We start from the raw sequence: 20,565 nt of genomic DNA on the forward strand, positions 1-20,565 counted from the left end.
ATTTCTGACAGAGGAGTCCATAGAATACTTAGAAGAGTTGTCGAAGAACCAAGGACCACTCGCGGAGATCTTAAGAAAGACCTGGAAGAAGCAGGTACAGTTGTTTCAAAGAAAACAATTAGTAATGCACTCAACCGCCATGGTCTCTATGCACGACACCACGCAAGACACCATTGCTCAAGAAAAGGCATGTGGAAGCTCGCTTAAAGTTTGCTGCACAACAGCTGGACAAGCCAATGACATACTGGGAGAATATAATCTGGTGAGATAAGACGAAAATTGAACTCTTTGGCTGTCATAGCAAACACCATGTTTGGAGGAGAAATGGCATGCACATCACCCTAAAAACACCATACCAGCAGTGAAGTTTGGAGGTGGGAGCATCATGCTGTGGGGCTGTTTTTCAGCATCTGGCACTGGCAGACTTCATATAATTGAAGGAAGGATGAATGGAGAAATGTACCATGACATTCTTGATAAGAATCTGCTGCAATCCACCAGGATGCTGAAGATGAAAGGAGGGTGGACATTTCAGCAAGACAATGATCGCAAACACAGCCAAGGAAACTCTCAATTGGTTATCTTTACTGAGAAACATTTTTCTCAGTAAAGATAAAATATATATATATATATAAAGCTACCACCAGTTAGCTTAGCTGAGCACGACTGGAAACAGCTAGTCTGGCTTTGTCTGCCTACCCCTCTGAAGTTCACTAATTAACACGTTATATCTTGTTTGTTTAATTTATACAAAAACCAAACTATAAAAATGACAACTTGACATTTTCTAGGGGGTGCCAGGCTGTTTCCTGTCTGGAAGCAGTGACTTCCTGGAGTCTCTGCTGGTTGTCCGGCAACTGTTACATAGCACATCCTCCTGTTCCTTTCACTTTGTCTTTTGTATGGATTAAACACTTAAGATATAACATGTTAATTAGTGAGCTTTAGATCGGTTGGTAGGTGAATATTTGTTACCTTACACAGAGCCAGGCTAGCTGTTTTCCCCTGTTTCCAGTCTTTATACTAAGCTAAGCAGCGGCTGGCTGTAGCTTTGTATTCAACAGACAAACATGAGAGTGGTATCTTCTCCTCTAACTCTCTAACCAGAAAGCAAATAACTGTATTTCCCCAAATGTTTATCTATTTCCTTAATGAACAGGTTTTCATTTACAAATATTAAAGCATATGGCTCTCATTCTTCCCCTTCAGAGTTTAGTGTGTTTTAGTGTGAGTTTTGAACCACAGAAACCCAAGGCGTCCAAACTGCAGTTTTATATTGTATTTTTCTATAAATAACTTTTTAATACCCAGCATCCTCATCTGACATTCCAAGAGAAACCCTTGAGTGCTTTTACAGTGTCAGATGTGAAGCTAATTGCTGACTCTCCAATCTTTTGCAAGTGTGTGTGTTTGTGAATAACGTTTACTGCTGCTCAGGAGATCCAGTTGAGTTGACACACTTCTTGCTGTGTCCCAGAGGTAGACATCAGCAGTAACACACACTTGCCAACATGAATTTCTCCGTCTTACATTTCGTGTCTGTCTCTTTCAAACCAGGGTTTCTGCAGGTTTCACAAAGTCAAATTTAAGACTTTTTAAGACCTTTTTAAGACCATTATGAATAAAATTAAAGACCTATATCACGACATAAAAAAAATAAATAAATAAACGTCAGAGACCGGACACATCGTCTGAAACAATTCCCTGTTATCCTCATTCGCATTATAGGACTGGTGTCTAGTCACCGTGTGGAGGTCCCAGAGCACCTCTCTGCTTTTAGTGTTGGCTCTGATCCAAAAGCGACACAGAGGTAACTTACGGGAGTTGCGGAGCTGCTGTGTGGGTCTTGCCTAGGCAGTGTAGAGGTAATGCTGGGGCCGGGGCTAGAGCCGCAAGATACTTGGCAGAACTGGCTGATGGCTGCCGTTTGCTGGAGACCCTTCACAGCAGTTAGATGTTTCTCACTTTGCACGTTGCATGAGACTCCGGGGCCCGTACACCCAACGTTCCTAGTTTAATTGCTTTCTTGCATAAGAAGCAGTAGGCTTCAAATACGTTGTTAGCAACTGGCTTTAACCAAGCTCTAAATTCAGTTTTTTCAAGCCAAGTATCGCTAAACTTGCACTTCCCCATAGCTGAAGAATAAAATCTGTGGTGCCGGAAAGAGACTTGTGCCAATAACACCAAAGCTGATTGGCTGCAATATAAGCTGCTTGTTGGTCTGATTTGTAGTCGTAATACCGCAAATTATATTTGGACTAGCGAAAGAAAGAACTACAACACCAAACATTCTAATGTGCTGCAGGAGCATTTCAGTGACCATTAGAGGTAGCGTTACATCGACGTAGGAAATTAAGACCTGTTCAGTTATTTGACCTATAACAGACCTTCAGCGAATTAAAGACTTTAAAGCCTAAAATTTTAATTTTGAAATGTTGGACTTTTTTAGACTTTTTAACACCCCACAGAAACCCTGCCAACACACACTCTTTGCACTGTAGCCACTCACTGCATAGAGATGAGCTCTAACAATACACACACCAGTCAGCACTTTACATTGTTTGTCTCCTGTGTGCTCGTTTGAAATGGAGATTTATGGCTGCTGGCTGTTGTCTTAAGGCCATTTTCTAGATTAGATGGTACAGCAGGCACATTGCTTAACAGGAACTGTATGATTTACACATTTTCATTTTCTTTTTTAGAGATTTACAAAGTGTTGAAGACTGGCAAAGTAATGTTCCAGTGTGATGTTTGTGCAGGAGGGCTGACAGTGCAGCTAGGAAGATTTACAACTGTTAGCAGTGTACAGCAAATACTGAGCTGACACTCAGCTTTCCACACAAACCATTTTACTTTGATTTGGTGGTATGTTAAATGAATGGTTCAGGCCATAATGGACTCTTTTTCTGGAAGTAGCCCTCAAGTTATACCAAAATTCTTTAAATAACTTAGATGTCCAACTTAAACCAGACACAAATTAGGCCTGTGCTCTTATACATCAGAACATTTGACTAAGAAAAATGACTTTCCAAACCTGACACTAAGAGGAAACTGCTCAGATTTCACCACAAACACAGCAGTTTCTATGAAAACGTCAGTGTGATTTCTTTTTTTTTTTTAGCTCTCTGGGACTCTTGGCCTGTTTCTTTGGATTGTGCTTCTCGGTTTCACTGTAGTTGTTTGGAGAGGAGAAATCACTTTCTGCCAGTCTGACGGAAGGAAGTATTTCCTAAGTAAGGAAGGAGCCTCCAGGGATTAGTCTGTAGTCGTCTGGGCGATGAAATCCTAAACACAGCAACACACAGCAACACACCAAGCCTACTGTCTGCTCCCACTCTTCCCCCTTCTTCTCTTACCCTCATCCTGTCCTTCTCCTCTACATAGCAGATATAATGGCATAATTGTCCTGCTTATCACTGGTATCCTGGCATGAGGGACAAATGAATGTTATTTTTACTACTGGGAGTCCAGTGTCTGATGGTCTGTTCAGTACAGCTGATAAGACCGTTTGATATAAATTAGGAAATGTCTGTTTTCTCTACTTAGTTCAGATAGATTTAACGTGACAATTTTAGCATCACTTGAGGTTTTGCTCATATATTTACATTTATCATTACATGGTTGTTTTTACATGCATGTGTCACAATACAAGAAACTTGTAAATAAGCTTAGCCACTGCTCTGGGGCTCATTTACGCACAATCTAATCAAATATGCATGTAAACTCCAGAAGCTGCAATAAAGTGATTTTATTTGGTTTTATTCTATCATAAACCAGTTCATATCAGTATACACACAATACATAAATGGGACATATTAGGAGTGAAAACATACGCAGACAAAGTGAAAGAATGAAATGAAAGAACAACGTAAGCTTAGACTTAAGTAAGGGATAATGTAGAGCGAGCGGGTCATTATCCGCTTTACGTTGGGCTCCTGCATCACCCTGTTGGGGTTAATTTCACAATTATGACACGCTCGTTAATCTCATTACCCTGGTTATTTTATGGCTACTTACCAAAGAAATCAATAATTTGACACAAAATAATGATTTCGAAAATGGCCCTCCAGCGTCTATGATCTGAACTGCGTTCATAGCAGCACCGTAGAATGCCGTAATTGACCAATCAGAAGCACGTATTCAACGAAGCCTGTATAATAACTGTTGTTAGACTTGGTCTCTGACTTCTGTCTCAGAAATGTCTCCTACCTTTTTGACAAGTTAGTTTTGCAGGAATACCAGCATACCAGTATGCTTTTGTACGTAAGTTATACACATAGTTAAGGGCTATTATAAGTAGAATAACATAATGGCTCCTCTTTTGTAGACCAGTCAACAAGGTGAAACTATACAGCTCACCACTTTCAGACCCTTGAACCTAGTTCCATATCATCTTTTTATAAATCCTATGTAATTATCCAGTTCAATAGAGTAATCAGTGGCCTGCTGTGTACAGTAGGCCCTCTATTCAGGCTTATGACAGCCCTGTTGGCTCCTTTACTGGCTTCTAACAGCTCCCAACAGTCAGCCACAGGAAACCCTCCACAGCCTCACACAGAGCCACCTTTGAAAGCTAATGAAAGCTTTATTATGATATTATTATTTTCACTCTGGCTCTTAAAACGGAGGCAGCTCACTCTGCTGTCTGTCTGGGTTTCTATGTGTGTTTGTGTGCTAAACCTGACCTGTGTTTCTACATGTATGCAGCAGCATGTATGAAAGGGTATTTGACCTATATATGGCACACACATACATGTGCACACACACTTCCCTACAAGAAGTACTTGTGCTCCACTTTATTGACCCTCTGCTTCTTTTCCTGAACGGCATATTAAAGGCCATGTTCACAGTGGAGCTCTGTGCTCTTTGAAGTGTTCAAGAGCTGCAGCAGATCCTCAAATATTGACTTTTAAGCCTTCAGGAGAAAAAAAAGAGAGCAGCAGAGGGAGAGATGGCAAAGGTACATGCATAGACAGATGGAGGGAAGTGGCTTTTGTTGTAGTTCAGGTGGGTGTTGTCAGATTTATTACAGGACAGCTCAATTTGCTTTGGCTAAATATATGTTTGTCAACTGTTAACGTATGTAGGGAGGAGCGTGTTTATTGATGTGGAGGAGGAAGTACACTGAGATAAGGGCTGATGGTAAGCTGAGCCTGACTCCAGGCAAAATAGATTAAAATGACTTACAGTTTTAATGTGCCTCCTCCCCTCCTCCCCTCCTCCCCTTCTCTAGCCGTCATTCCTTCTATCCTTTCCCTTCCTCTCTTCTCATCTTCTCTAACCCCCCATCCTTTCCTCCCCTGTTTTCCTTCATTCCTTCTTTCCTTCTTTCCTTTTATCTCCTTTCCTTTCCTTTCCTACCCTTTTCTTTCCTCATTCCCATTAATTCCTTCTTTCCTTTCCTCTACTTTTCTTCCATTCTTCCCTTCCCTTTCCTCCTCCTTTCCTCTCCTGTCCTTTCCTCCCCTCCTTCCCCTCTTTGTCTATCTTCTTACTTTCCTTTCCTCTACTTTTCTTCCATTCTTCCCTTCCCTTTCCTCCTCCTTTCCTCTCCTGTCCTTTCCTCCCCTCCTTCCCCTCTTTGTCTATCTTCTTACTTTTCTTTCCTCTAATTACCCCTATTTTCCACTTGGCACGTCTGCGCTGTGTTCTGGGCACGTCGCGACCCTCTTGAGCAATCACGGCCATTCAAGTCAACGCTTGATAATCCACCAGCCGCACTGCGTCGTTGAGTACTTGTAGAGACAATAAAATCTGCGAGTCGGGCAGCAAGACGCTCCGCTTCTGACGGCGCTGATCCATTTGACAGTACGATGCTTCTGTCGCGCCGCGCTCCACTCTATTCCTATGGGTGACGTGCACGCAAAGCATTCCGGGAAGGCGGCGCTGCATTTGAAAAAATGCTGCACGTCCGAAAGCTGGCCGATGCTCATCTTTATGCAAATAAATACTAACCTTTGTCGATCTGAAATGAAGACAGATTCAGCAACTGTATGGCCTATTTCTCGCTTAAAATGTTTTCAGAAACACGTTTCTAACTAACAAACTATTTTCGTAAAATACTAGATCGTATTTTCAACGCGCCGACATGACACTCGGTTGATATTCTTGAGAAGCCAAACCCACGTCACGCATTCGTCCAATCAGCTGCCGGTCAAAGGCGTGGAGCATCAACCATGGATGTATGACGTCGCGACACCACGCTTCAGTCGTGTCGGACAAATGGATCTATACCGTGACCGTGCAGATCCACCTGGCCGCGCGACTTTTCTGTCGCGCCGCGCTCCACTTTATTCCTATGGGTGACATCAAGCGACTTTTAACGCGCCTGCAAAGCATCCCAGGAAGGCAGCACTGCATTTGAATAAATGCTGCGCATCAAAAAGCTGACCGATGCCCATCTTTATGCAAATTAATCCGTTGAACGCGACGCGATTATCCAATAGAAGTAGAGCACAGGGGAGACTGGGGGAAGTCTCTCGCGGGTCCTTTGTTTGAGACGTCCTACTACAAAAATGCTCGGGAAACTTTAGTGACACCACGCTTTAGTCGTCTCGCAAAAGTGGATCCGCAGCGTGAGATCGGTGTGGTATGGCGCGTGGCGGAGGACGGAACAAAACCGGAACGCAGCACAGACGCTCCCAGTGAAAATCTGAGTTTCTCCTCTCCTTTCTTCTCTTCCCTCCCCATCCTTCTCTGACAGACCCTGAGCCAGAGCACACTTCTGTAACACCTCTGAGCGGGCGACTGTTTTCGGTTTTAAAACAATGCCCCCTTTATTGAAACTGAGGATGGAAGGAAAAAGACAACATCCCAGCGCTTTTTAACTTTTCTCAGGAACTTTTTTCTCTGCCATCTGCAGGTCAGAGTGGTCAGTCGGTTGGTATTTGTGGTGCTGTTGTTGCCCAGTTTAAAAGGAGGTAGAGGGTCAAAATATTTTGGGACAGTTTGGTACGGTCTTTCCCTCTTTATGTATTTCTCCCCTACCTCCTGCAAACATGCTTGCACATGTCCCAACACACACACAAATACAGACATGCATAAAAGGCCCAGTTTCACTCGGCGGTTTGTTTGTAGATCATAGCAGGTACACTGAGCTCATTGACGCACACTGAATAACACTTTGTGCTTCACCTCAATCTCCTGCTGAATCGAGACAGTGTGTGTTTGTTTGTGTGTACGAAGATGCAAAGTCTGATTAATTTGCCTTATGTTTTCCAGTCTTTCTTCTGACTTTTCATACAGTCATTTCATTGCTTTCTGAGCAGCTAGATGTAGCCAGGTGTTGTTGTCGGGCACTTCCTCAGCTCCTACCTGGAAAGCTGTCTTGCGTTGCGTGATAACGGCGCTGTTTCCTCTTCATCACAAACTTAACATGCTTGCTTGTGTGAAAATTTGTCATGCCTAAAAAACCAAAATAAGATTATTTAAAACTCTTATCAACACCCTGACAGTGCTGCATTCAGTGTATTTTAGTGAATAAGTGCTTTAACCTTGTAAACATGTACTTCTGCTTCTTGCAAAGATTACAGTCAGGTTTTTTTTTACATTCTATATCCAGCAGCTTAAGAGTCTGTTAGTTTGTTGGAATAACTCAGTCAGACCAGTTTACAGCCTGAGAGGAAGGCATGTCTTGTATTAAAATAGACCTCATTTATTACCAGGTAAATCTAAAGCAACTTTGCACACATTTTCAGGAATGATGATTTATATTGAGGCAAAACGAAAGTAAATTCTTTGATGTTAGGCCAAACAAAATTGCAGTCAAAGAAGCCTCATGGACATAATCAGGTAGAATCGCATGTGATAACACTTTATTTTACATGTCTGTAATTTCTGATTTACACCTAGTTGTTTTCAAGAAGTTTCCTAGAAACTAGAATTATATAATTTGGTAGACATTTTAGGGAAAATCGAGACAGTGTTCAATTCGTACACTTATAATTAATTGCAAGCATAATCTAGAGAGTCTTTTTGTCAGTGCACAGTCGCTCTGCTGAACATGCAAACGCGAAAATATGTCCACAGACAAACGCACAATTCAACTACATGAATATGAAGGGAAAAATAAATGAAATAATAAGTGTATAATAAATTATGATTGAAATAAAAAAAAGTTCTTGGGAGCTGTTCTTTTATTGAAATGAAATTGCTGTTTAACTTCATAGTTAGTACCAAATTACAATTAATTATTTTGGGAAACATCTTTGGAAAGTAGCATCTTTCTTTCTTATCATTATCTTAAGGAAAATTTCGGACTTGTGAAATAAAGTGAGTTGCTATGCACTGTGTAGGAAGACAATTGGATAGTCGGTTCTTTTAGTTTTACAACTATCAGTGTCTATTTTTTTAGCCACCAAAAACATTTGTGCAGCAAATATTGTCATCAATTTCCATCCTGGAACTACAAAGTGTGCGGGTGCTTCTTTCATCCTCCAATATGCCACAATGAAGACATAGTTTTCTGTTGACTGTACTGACTGTGCCACCCAGTAAGTCATTGACTTTCATTGTGTGTCTTTTGCTCTGGGATGAGCTGAACCCACAGAGCCACTGACTCATCCTCTCTAGATGGAGAATGGCCTTTTCTGCAGCCTATCAGATGTCACTGGGCTTCTCTGTTGTGGTCGCATCCATTCACAGAGGATGAATCACATTAATAAAAGCCATCTTTGCATTGCTCAACAGCTCAGCTGAGGTCGGCTGGTGGCATTTGGGTGCTCGAAACCTGGAAACACGGAAAGCTTCAAACGAAGGAGCTGATATTGATATTGGTTTACACACATTGCGGCGTACATGTAGGGATGCAATGCGTTGTAGGGCATTTAATGTATCAACAATTCTTCTGCTAAAAGTTCCCCATATCAACTTTATTCTCTCAACTTGTTTCTCCCGCCACTAAACAACTGCAATGCTGTGTGTGTGTGTGTGTGTGTGTGTGTGTGTGTGTGTGTACAAGCTTTTGTTCTTTTGTCTGTATTAAAAGAATCATCAACTATTAAGGCTCATATTATTTCTCATCTAGCTGACTGATCCTTTTCTCGATGACGTGTCTATCTACACACACACACACACACACACACACACACACACACACACACACACACACACACACACACACACACACACACACACACACACACACACATATACACACACACACACACACACACACACACACACACACACACACTAAGCCATGATATCAGAATACCTCTATCTTGACCTTGATATCAAATAACAGTTTGAATGCATCACAGTTAGAGTGACATTTTTTTTTATTTGTTGGCGTTTTGTTGTTGACTCCAAGAACAAATCAGGGGGGCTAACAGTTTCTTCATTTGATAATTTCCGTCAATGATAAACATCCTTAGTACTATTTAAATCTAATCAAGTGATGTGGTTACATGGGAATGTGTACACATCTGACATTTTGGGGCTGTTTTTAACATTTTATATGTTTTTTAATATGCTTTCACTGTACCTCAAGGTTTCACCAAAGTATAAAATAAAAATCTGTTATATCTGTCTGTGGTTGTGTTTAGAGACAGTGGGCAGTAGTTGGAGGGAGCATGCAACACATGTTTAGTCAGTTGCTGCACTGTTTTCTTAACATCACACTGATCTAATGTCCTACATATGCACATTAAAATGAAAAATGTCTCCCTCTGGTGGTGGAAGCAACACTCTGTTCTTACTTTTGACTGTGTATTATAGTTTCCATGATCATATAATATTCTTATATCTGCATCTGAGATCTGATCTACTCTTTGTCAAAATATCACTGTTACCTCCCAATTGAGAGAGAGAGAGAGAGAGAGAGAGAGAGAGAGAGAGAGAGAGAGAGAGAGAGAGAGAGAGAGAGAGAGAGAGAGAGAGAGAGAGAGAGAGAGAGAGAGAGAGAGAGAGAGAGAGAGAGAGAGAGAGAGAGAGAGAGAGAGAGGAGAGAGAGAGAGAGAGAGAGAGAGAGAGAGAGAGAGAGAGAGAGAGAGAGAGAGAGAGAGAGAGAGAGAGAGAGAGAGGCCAACTGCCAGAAGCCCTGACCCTAGGTGTAACTCATCACTTAGTTAGCTACCCCTGTCACAGTTAACCAGATCATCCTACATTAAAGGAAATGAGAAGTGCAGCAATTATGGGAGAAAGGAAGAAAATGGGATCAAATTTAAAAGCTCTTTAGACATGGAGAAAAGCTCCGCTACAGAGGAATTTAACTGAAGGGGCTTTGTGATTGATATAATAGCGAATATATCTGGGTGATAGCCAGTGATACCCGAGCTTTCAAACATTAATTGTTCATATATCAGAATTTGTTTGCCCTGCCAGCAGGCGAGGGAGAAACCCATGTAGGTTGATGAGTGGCATGTTTTAATGGCTTCTTACAGTGAGTCTAAATGATGGATGGAAAGTTGCACATTCTTTTCTTTTAATATCTTCAACATTCATCGTAATTTATACCATTCAAACCAGTTAAATGTTCATAAGATCAAAATGACATATGCTGAAACTGAATCCTACATGCATGTTAATTGTTTAAGATCCTTTTTTTCTGTTTATATGCTAAAGGCCCATATCATATTAGAAATACTCCTCCGTTTTTTACAATTCAAACATTCACACAGGTATTTAAATCTTCTGAATCAATATTGTAACCATTAACAGAATCTTTCAACAATCAGTCTCTTATCTCATCCCTGGAAACTCTGTGTAACCTGTCTTTGTATACATTTCATTTCCCCCCGTTGTTTTGTGTCAAATTGCATATACTTGTTTATTAGGTTTTAACTTAGAATAATAATAATAATGAAGACTATTTTGTCTAACATGTTACCTGTTCTCTGTTTGTCCTGTCTTTATGTTCAATGAAAACACAAACACACACACACACACACACACACACACACACACACACACACACACACACACACACCAACTCTTCACCTCACATTAAGCATGCCCACCATGTGTCCAGCTGCTAGTTAACTTAAGCAGAACAGACCCTCAGCAACACTGTAAGAAGTCACTCCACAGTACAAGAGTTTTCTATCATGCTGGCTCAGCCTCTTTCTTGGTGTTCCTCCCGCTGCCAATAATGCAAACATGTCTGCCCTCTTCTTATCAGCCGGGTCATTGACACTCAGAACACACACAGAACAAAACAGGCATCCTCATTAGGTCTGTTTATAACACACACACACACACACACACACACACACACACACACACACACAGACACAGCATTGCAGTTGTTTAGTGGCGGGAGAAACAAGTTGAGAGAATAAAGTTGATATGGGGAACTTTTAGCATTTATTTTGAGTCATGTTAGTGTGTGTTTTGGTCTCTACTAACTTGTAAGAGAAATATCTGGCTCTTTAGCTGCTTAGATTAAAACAGCTGCCTGCCGCTCCTGAAAACAAGGTTTATGAGAGCGGTGAACCAAAATATTAAAGTTGCAGGCTTTAAAACCAAAACAATGAGCTAAAAAACACTAAAATGCTTTGAAAACAGTCAAGTGATAATTCGCTGTGGGTTTATCACTTTGAGCGACATGTTTCACATTACACAGTCATTTGTTAATATGGCATATTTGGCATATTTCCAAATGTGAACAGAGATAGGAGATAGGTTTGAATACTTGTGTCTGAAAAAGTTAAAATATTCTTCTCACTCTGACTACTTGATTCTTTCTCTTTTTCATCTTTTCCTCTGCTCCTGTTATCTCTGTCCTCAGGCTTGCCCAGAAGCCTGGCCGCTGGTCTAGGCCTCCAAGTGAGAGACGCTGCTTCACAGTCTCCCTTTGGTAAAAAATAATGTCCTTAACATTGCCTGGACAGCAAGCAACTTCTGCGTGGGTGTTCCTTTAACGCAGCAGACTTGTTTAGACAGCAGTATTACTGATCAGCTTATTATCCATGCCTTTTTAAGTTATTTTAAAGGGAAATCGGTAAGTGACTTGATGACAAGATTTAAATTCTAGGAAGCACAAAAAGAAACCGATGAAACGGTGACATTTGTTTACTACGCAGATTTTCGTTATGTGGTTTGACAGGTGGCATTCATTAACTCCACAGTCTTATGTGGTAAACCCCTCTTGAAGCACGTGCTGTAATCCCTGTGGGACCCTTCATAACTCTGCCTGGTCTGCTTCATACACCCGAGGGCTGTAATAATCTTTAACTGTACTCCGCAAGCACACATTTCTTTCTCTCTCTGTTTTTCTGCTCGTCTGCTCACCTGTCTTCTATCTATTTAATTCACACAGTCACAGCATCTACACTGCACGTTTACAGCTGCCACTCGTCTTTTATTCATTCTTTACACATTCTCGCTCTGTTTTTCGTGCTGGTCTCTGACCAGAGTGCTGGCTGTGTAGGAGGTACAGCTTCTTTTCTCATCTTGAGTCTCTGATCTTGTTAGACCTGTCACGTCCGTGCGAGATCACAGAAGGCCTCTCATTTCACACAATGGTGCCCTGACAGCTACCTATGGGTACAGCTAAACGTGGACAAGACAAGAGAGCTGATCATTAGCACATCAAACACCACACTGGACTGAACCCCACCTCCATCCACAGCAAGACAGTGGAAGAGGTTAACAGCTTCAAATATCTCAGACTCATCATAGGCTGTGAGCTAAGATGATGAATGTATTCATGGTGTACAAGCCGAGATGGCGCTGCCAGTAAAGCCATGTGTTCTGTACAGGCACATAAAAACATAAGCCATATTGAATGTTATATGATTACCTCTGATATTGTTAACCATGTTACTTGCCAGCACTGCGTAAGAATATTAAGGAATACAGCATATCCTGTGTGTGTGTGTGTATATACATTCTTTATTTTCTATGGTTACAGAACCACACACAAACGGCAAATACTTCCTGTCTGAAAGTGTAAATGGTGCGCAATGCGTGAAGTGGCAATTAAACTCACTCAGGACAAATATATTTCTCGAGCATTTTTACTGATGCCCCACAGTGATTACACTAACTGACCAGCAAGCTAGTTGGTAGCCAATCACACATCACCTTGTCTGATTGAACACATGGAGATTTTGTGTACAGTCTATATCTGTGTGTTGCTATGTGTATATCTGTAAATCTAAAATATAGAAAAATCTATTTAGACCTGCGATCAGATTGGACTTCCTGGTGCCTCGGTGTTTAATGCTGCCTGCCTAAGACATGCCAGACCCCGCTCTGTTCCCCCTCCCCAGGGGGCTTTCGGTCAATCTTTCCATTCCGTTGCATATGGTACCTCACTCGACCGTCTAAGCCCTCATCGCACTGATACCCCCCCCAGTCTCTTAGTCCCCTAGGCAGCTTCAGGCCTTCACCCTGACCATTGCCTCACAACTCATGACAAGCACATGATGTGAGAATGGCCATGGCTCAGGTATTAGCTGAGACAAAAACTGAAAAAAGAGAGACAAAAGGATTAAAGGCGAGCTTGTTGCTCTGGTATTTGGTATTTGGTATCTGGTAACATTTTCTGTTTTGCTGAGGTTACTCCTCCATGTCAATTCTACTATTTAAATGATCACAAACAGTTCCACACAGTGAGGTTCCCCAAACAACTCTTGAAAACACATACACGCACAGAAACAGTGCAGATACTACTTACAGCGCTGGGTTACACTGCCGTGGCAGAGCCACAGCATGAAATGCTTTTCACTCCTGAAGCAGCGGCCTGAATATTTGTATCCTTCAGACACAAGTTTTATCAGGAGTGGACAGACTTTTGTGTCACATGCAGCTTAGAAGAATTTGCTTGACATTTAATTTCATGGTGATAATAAAATGTGTGGGTGGAAAATCATGTGCTGAGGATAGCGAATACATGTTTTTAGGTTCAAGCATCGTATCCTTGTAAAGCATGGAGTTGGTTTGTGTGTGTGTGTGCGTGCTTGTATAATGACAGGCATGATGCCTTGTACTGTGTGCTGTATGCAAATTATATGGACATTATTATAATTTGTTATTCTCTGAGGAATTAATTTGTAAAATTCCTTTTCTCCATCCCTCCGTCTCTCTTAACCTCCATGTTTCTTCTCCTCTCTCTTTTGACCACTTGTTCTTGTTCTCACTACATGACACCAGGAGCCCTTTCTCTCCTCATACTGGTTTGGTAGAAGTAGTTGGTTTATTAAAACACTATACTTATACTGTAGCTCTGTTCATATTATATAGCAGCAGCTTCCACACTGATGTGTTGTAGCTACTTTCTTTTCCTTTTTTCTTTGTCAGCTCAGCTTTTGATTAGAGAACAAATCGCTTCCCTACACGTACTCTACCCCCTCTGTGGGAAGACGCAGGGAGCTTCAGCTCCTGCTGGGACCCCTGAAGACTCCTCTTTTCTTCATTCTGGGTTAATAGAAGTAGAAGCTATACTGTATAAGGCGCACTGTGTTGTATTCAGCCCTATTCATATTACAGCACAGTTGTCTCAGCCTTTAGTGTTAACAGTTAGAGGATATTTAGGCTTTCATTTCTCTTTGCACCTCTCAATATATAAAGCTCATAAAGATAATGTGTTGAAATGATTTGCAGTCCCTCTGTAATCTTTTTTCTTTCTCTCTCTCTCTCCCCTGCTGTCTTCCTACAGAAGCCTTTGAGGTCCTGATGAGGCAGGCAGAGAATCACACAAATGCCGTCTTCCAGGAGTCTTACCGCAACATGGCTGATCAGGCCGTGGGCCCTGTGCGGGAACTCTTTACAGATATTAGTCTCTTCCTGCTGGGGTCTGAGCTCAACATTGATGACTTAGTGCAGCGATTCTTTGACGCTCTCTTCCCGCTGGTCTACAATCACCTCATGAACCCAGGCCTCAGCGACCTGTCACCAGGCTATGCTGAGTGTGTAAGGTCGTCCAGCCGGGATGTAAGACCGTTTGGTGGGGCGCCCAGCCTCCTGGCTGATCAGATTGCTCGCTCTGGGGTCTCCGGGAAGCTTCTCCTTCAGGCACTGCACCTCGGCATTGAGGTCATCAATACCACAGACCACTTACAGCTGAGCCGCGAGTGCAGACGGGCCCTGCTTAAGATGCACTACTGTCCTCACTGCCAGGTATGGATGCATGTCTCTGAAGTGAATTTTATCGATCGGAATTAATGAAAGTCTTTTACAGCATCACTGATCCCGAAATAATTTGCTCCACAGGGCTTAACCCAGTCCAAACCCTGCATGGGTTACTGCCTCAACGTGATGCGAGGCTGCTTGGCAAGCATGGCGGAGATCGACACCCACTGGAGGGAGTTTGTTCGCTCGCTGGAGGGCCTGTCAGCACGGATGCACGGACCTCAGGATTTGGAGCAAGTGCTTCTGGGAGTTCACACGTTGCTTCATGATGCTGTCGGACATGCTCAGAAAAATGGCCCCCGCCTCTCAGCACAGGTCAGGTCATCTTTGAGGAGAGATTTAGTATTGTTTAGAATGGTAGACTTGAAACTGTACTGGGGCTCTGTCAGAGATGAAAACCAGTACCATCACCAAATGAGAGAATAATAGGTAAAGGATGAAGCATTTAAATCAGTCATGGAGAGATTTTGAGCTGCCAGCTCCAGATAGGTATGTAGTGGAGCAAATTTCTTGTATGTGAAAACCTACTTGGTGGTAAACCAGATTCTGATTCTGAGACCAACAATAAATTGCTTGAAATTGCACACATCGCACACAACAGGTTAGTCGGACCAGAGCGGGCCAAAACTATCCAGAAACACATCCATGTGGGCAGCTCCAAGGCAATCAGACATTTTGTAGTTAGACTGCCAGACAGAGAAGGATGCAGGCCTTACACTCATTTACCCAAACTAAGAAGCCTTTATCCATAAAACACATCATCTATAAAAGTCCAACCATAAAGTATTAACATGTAACTTTCTGTCTACATTTGTGTTATTTGTCAAATAAATGCCACAGGATGTTTGTTCCTGAACTACACTTTCTTTCCTGTTCTGATGGTGATGGAGACGCCACAGCTCCATCTAGTGGTTGTCTAGTGTGTCTGCTGCTTGATAGACTGCACATGCAGCACATACAGAAATTGGAGATGATAGGCTTGGCTGCACTAATGGCCTTAGTATAAACAGCTGTCACCCAAGCATCTAAAATATTATTATTATTACCGGTATTTGTCATGCACCGGTACAATTTGCCAAGCCTTAAAATGCATGTTTCTCCCTTAGTGTTTAGACTTAAATCTGTGCCTGTCTCATTGGGAAATAGGTGCACAAACTGTGTGGCCCACCAAGCAGGAAGCCTGCGCAGTCAGTCCGCATCCAGCACAGCAGCAACAGCAGAAACAGCAGAGAATCCAACCCTCATAATACTCTTGTCAGAGTGTCGGGGGACTCGCTCGCTGTCAGGAGGAGGTAAGTGGGTGAAAGGTGCCAGATGTGTGCATTGAAAGAAGTCATTTTCAGATTTTAGTTCATTTATTCTAAAATGAATATGTAAAACACTTTGTTAAACAAGTTAATTATCTGTGTGCCCGCTTGTGGCTGCTTTTCCAGGGATTTTCTGAACAGTCTACGTCTCTACCGTACGCTCTACGGCGGCCTGGCGGATCAGCTGTGTGTGAGTGAGCTGGCCTCTGGTGACGGGCTGTCCTGCTGGAATGGAACCTACATCGTAAAAAGGTTTGTTTTTAAAGAAGTCAGTAATACAGATGTGTGACAAATGAAACAACAAAAACATCACGTGTCTTTGTATAATTAGGAGCCACCACATGCCTGCAGAACAACTTATTTTTAAAGCACATTGGTTCAAAATCTCCCACAGGTCAATTAGGTTGAGTTAAAAAATGATTCACATAATTTTCTTCAAATCATTCAGTGACCCTTCATGCTTTGTGTGGAAGCATCTACATTTGTTATCTTTTTTTCTTTAATTTGTCTCCCATCTGTTTGACATGGTGTCCATATTCTTCACTGGTAATTTTATAGTGTGCCACTTAGGGTTGGGTACCAAATCCTGTACTTTTACCGGTACCGACCGAATCACGTCGGTATTACAGAGTATTGGTTCACGTAAAATCAAACCGTGCCAAATTTCGGTACCTGAGAGCACGTAAGCGTAAGCTTATCTGTCGACACACACACGCGTGCGCGCAGAGCTGCGGACGGAGCAAATACGTCGGCTCTGCAGTTTTGTTGAAGTCACAGTGAGTCACGACAATGCCGATAAAGCGGTTTCAAGTGTGGTTACAGTTTTTCAAAACTTCACGCAGACACCATTCACTGTGATATGATATTAATGGCGAGCCAAAAGCAGTCATGGTGCTGTTGACGTTACACTTCCTGTGAGACAAGCAGGCACAATAGTGTTTTTTATGCCCTGGGGTCTGACTGACAGGCTGAGGTTGTAAGGCAAGGCAACTTTATTTCTACAGCACCTTTCAGCAACAAGGCAATTCAAAGTGCTTTACATTAAACATCAAAGAGCAATTTAAAACGTTCATGATGAAAATAAAACAGGCTAAAAAAAGAAGAATTATTCAATTTAATAGGTTGTAGGGATGGGTTTTATTTTTTTTAAATTTCTGTCAGTGTAAAATATTCTAAATAAATAACATAATGTTCTAAGTAAATAGGGTAATAGGTTTGGAATTATTTTTACAACTGAAATAATTTTTTTGTAATTACAGAGGGAAAGTACCGAAAAAAGTACCGAAAAAAGTACCGTTGGGTACCGGGAACCAAATTTCAGGTACCGGTATCGGTACTGATGTTGGTTCAGATGCGAAAGTTACCCAACCCTAATGCCACTGGTGTCATATCTCTGTGACAACATGCAGATGCATTTTTTTTTACCCCAAATTATACCTAAGTTGGAGAGTAGAGAGGATCCAGCTTTTGTTTTGTGTGTGCAGTTCATGAAATTACTTGCAGAGTCCACCAGAAATCAGTCCTTGAAGAATTAAGTATGAGTTTGACATTATAAGGCTGTTTTTACATTCCTCTGCTGAAGGGGAAATTGTCTCTGTGCTCATCTGAGTTTAAGAAGAGGTGTACGTGCGAGCATGATTTTATAAAATCACAACTAGTCTGGAAGCCAATCCTGGTCCAGTAGTGTCCAGAAGTTAAACTTTTCAAATAAACAATGTTTGAATATTCATAGATTTTTGTTTTTTCAATGAGGTTATAGGGAGGGGATATAATTTTAAGAATTTCTGGGGCCCGTAGCCCTTTTCTGCGTGTCATCCCCACTTTCTCCACCTTTCCTGTCATTCTCAAGCTATGATAAAGGGAATTAAAAGCCCTAAAAATAATCTTTAAAAAAACATCACTCTAATAGATGGATAACCAGCAATGATACGTATTCCGTGTCTGACAAGGGCTTTACTTTCCATGATGTTACAGGTTTTCAGCTCCAGCGACATCTCACTGTATGATCCTGGAATGAGACCGTTTGTACACTGTTTGACCGTGATCTGACACACACACACACACACACACACACACACACACACACACACACACACACACACACACACACACACGCAAGCTGACATGGATGTAGAATTCACCTTTAACTGTTAGTGCTCACAGACATAGATCTTGGATATGAATGGTTGTGAACTGGAGCAGACAAACTGGCCTCTTTCATAGTATCAGTCAGCGGCCTTGTCTCCATTACATCACAGTTCTCCATCTTACCCGTGCTGTCATCACTCAAGGACCCCCTCATATATCCTCAGTCTGTGGTTGTTCCTCTTAACTGTCAGCTGCTGTCAGCACAGTAGAAATGGCAAGTGGACCCATATTTCAAACTACGGTGAGGTTGGAGTTGCCGGTTTGGGTTAGACGGCCCAATGTAAAAGATGACAGCCTTGTTGAGACCGTTTCACAGCTAATGTGTGAAGGTGAGAAAAAAGAAAGGTGGAACAGGGGAGGAAGGTCTTTCATGGCCTTTTTAGCAACCAGAGAGATTCACACACATTTTGGAGAATCTGTGGATGGGTGTTGCTCATCAAAAATTGCATTACTATGGTATCAAGGTTAAGTTTCATTCTGGCAGTGACAATTTATGCTTTTCTCCCTTTGTTATTTTCCAACATAACACCTCAAGTTTCCATTACAAAGGAGGCAGCCTTGTCAGAGAATAGACAGATTTCTTATGTGCTGGAGAAAGAGGCAGACCATCAGGCTGCAGGCTGTCTATCATCTCTGCCAGCAGCCTCTGGGAAATGTTTATGGCATGTGGGCTTCTCTCAGCTCTCTAACCCTCCTTTCTCTTTTCCTCATTCACACTAACACTTATTTATAGGGAATCGTTCACCTCAGGTTCCCTCACAGATTCTCATTTTGATTAGGTCATTACCAAAAAAGAAAGTAGAGGAAGAAAGCTGAGGAATTGAAAGAGACATTAAGAATCTGGGGAGACGAGGCTCTGAGGAGACTATTGAGCCGAGTCCCTGCAACTTAGCAGATCTACAACCCTGTGCTGCTTTCTATTAGCCTAGAACCATAGATGAGTAGCTGGGAGTCAACCCAAACTGAGACAAAAGCAATAAATAACCTCCTGCCTACGGGTCATAACCCAACATCTACTGAGAGAGAGGGGAATAAAACTCACTGCCGCATGGTAGCTGATTTACAGAAGCTTATCGAGGCCTCAGAGACCTTAAACGTTCAGTTGGGGTGTGTGTGTGTGTGTGTGTGTGTGTGTGTGTGTGTGTGTGTGTGTGTGTGCCTTTTAAAACATGTTCTTGTGTGTGCCGGCGTAGATTGTTTTATTGACTTTAAAAAAGTAGTGAGTTGCACCATAGCTTTATCCTATTTAATTAAAAAAACGGCAAGCACAAAAAAACATCACAGGCGCCTGAGATTGAAGGAAGATTTAATGCACGTCCTCATCTGGGTCCCTTGTAAACAAAAAGATAAAGAACAATCAGATAAGACCATAGAGGAAGAACACAAGCTGCTTTCATCTCAATGTCTGTGTGAATGTACATGATGGGGTCTCGCTCCAAGGGAGATTTGGTAAAGACATTCTTTCTCTCTGTTTGTCTCTCTCTGGTTTGTCCCTCGCTTACACACTCGTACTGGGAAGGGGAAAAAAAGATTGGACATTACATTTTCTGATTACTGTTATGGCTAATTAACAGTTTTGTCTTCTTTTGTGACAGCTAATTTTACCTGAAATAATCCCACACTAAGTCTCTGCATTGAACTGAAGCTGGAGGGGTGTTATTATGCTCACAGCAAGAATGTGAATGATGCAAAATAGCAGATTTTTATTTTGAAATACCTGCAAAGCAAACGGCTGAATATCACACCTCAATACTGTTGACATAAAGTTGGGAACATCAGAAATGTGTCTGTTGAGTAATGAAAGTTTAAAGCTGCATTTTAGTCTTAGCAGAGTTGTTGTATGGCAGCTTTTATTGAGACAAAAATATAAATTGGAGAACTTTGGTGTCTTTTATGAAACCTACAATAATTTATTTTTGGGGCAACTTGGGGGGGCAGCGGAAACAAGCCGTAAACACAAAAATGACAGTTATCACTTTTTTAAGCTAAAGAGTTGCCTATTAAAACATCCAGCAGATAATAAGCATATATGGAG

At 41.8% G+C, this 20,565-nt stretch overlaps 1 protein-coding gene across 2 annotated transcripts in view; it reads left to right on the forward strand.

Moving 5' to 3' along the window:
• Positions 1–20,565, forward strand: part of gpc5a (glypican 5a) — a 147,846-nt gene that overhangs the window by 20,082 nt on the left and 107,199 nt on the right. Inside the window, exons 3-6 of one of the 2 annotated variants that reach the window (XM_031324339.2) lie at positions 14,603–15,063; positions 15,157–15,390; positions 16,222–16,367; positions 16,509–16,634. In XM_031324339.2, coding sequence (XP_031180199.1) covers positions 14,603–15,063; positions 15,157–15,390; positions 16,222–16,367; positions 16,509–16,634 — 967 coding nt within the window. The remainder of the gene's footprint in view (positions 1–14,602; positions 15,064–15,156; positions 15,391–16,221; positions 16,368–16,508; positions 16,635–20,565) is intronic. The other variant, XM_031324338.2, reaches the window with a different exon arrangement.

This window comes from Sander lucioperca, chromosome 3 (genome assembly GCF_008315115.2).
Source record: "Sander lucioperca isolate FBNREF2018 chromosome 3, SLUC_FBN_1.2, whole genome shotgun sequence".
Lineage (NCBI taxonomy): Eukaryota > Metazoa > Chordata > Actinopteri > Perciformes > Percidae > Sander > Sander lucioperca.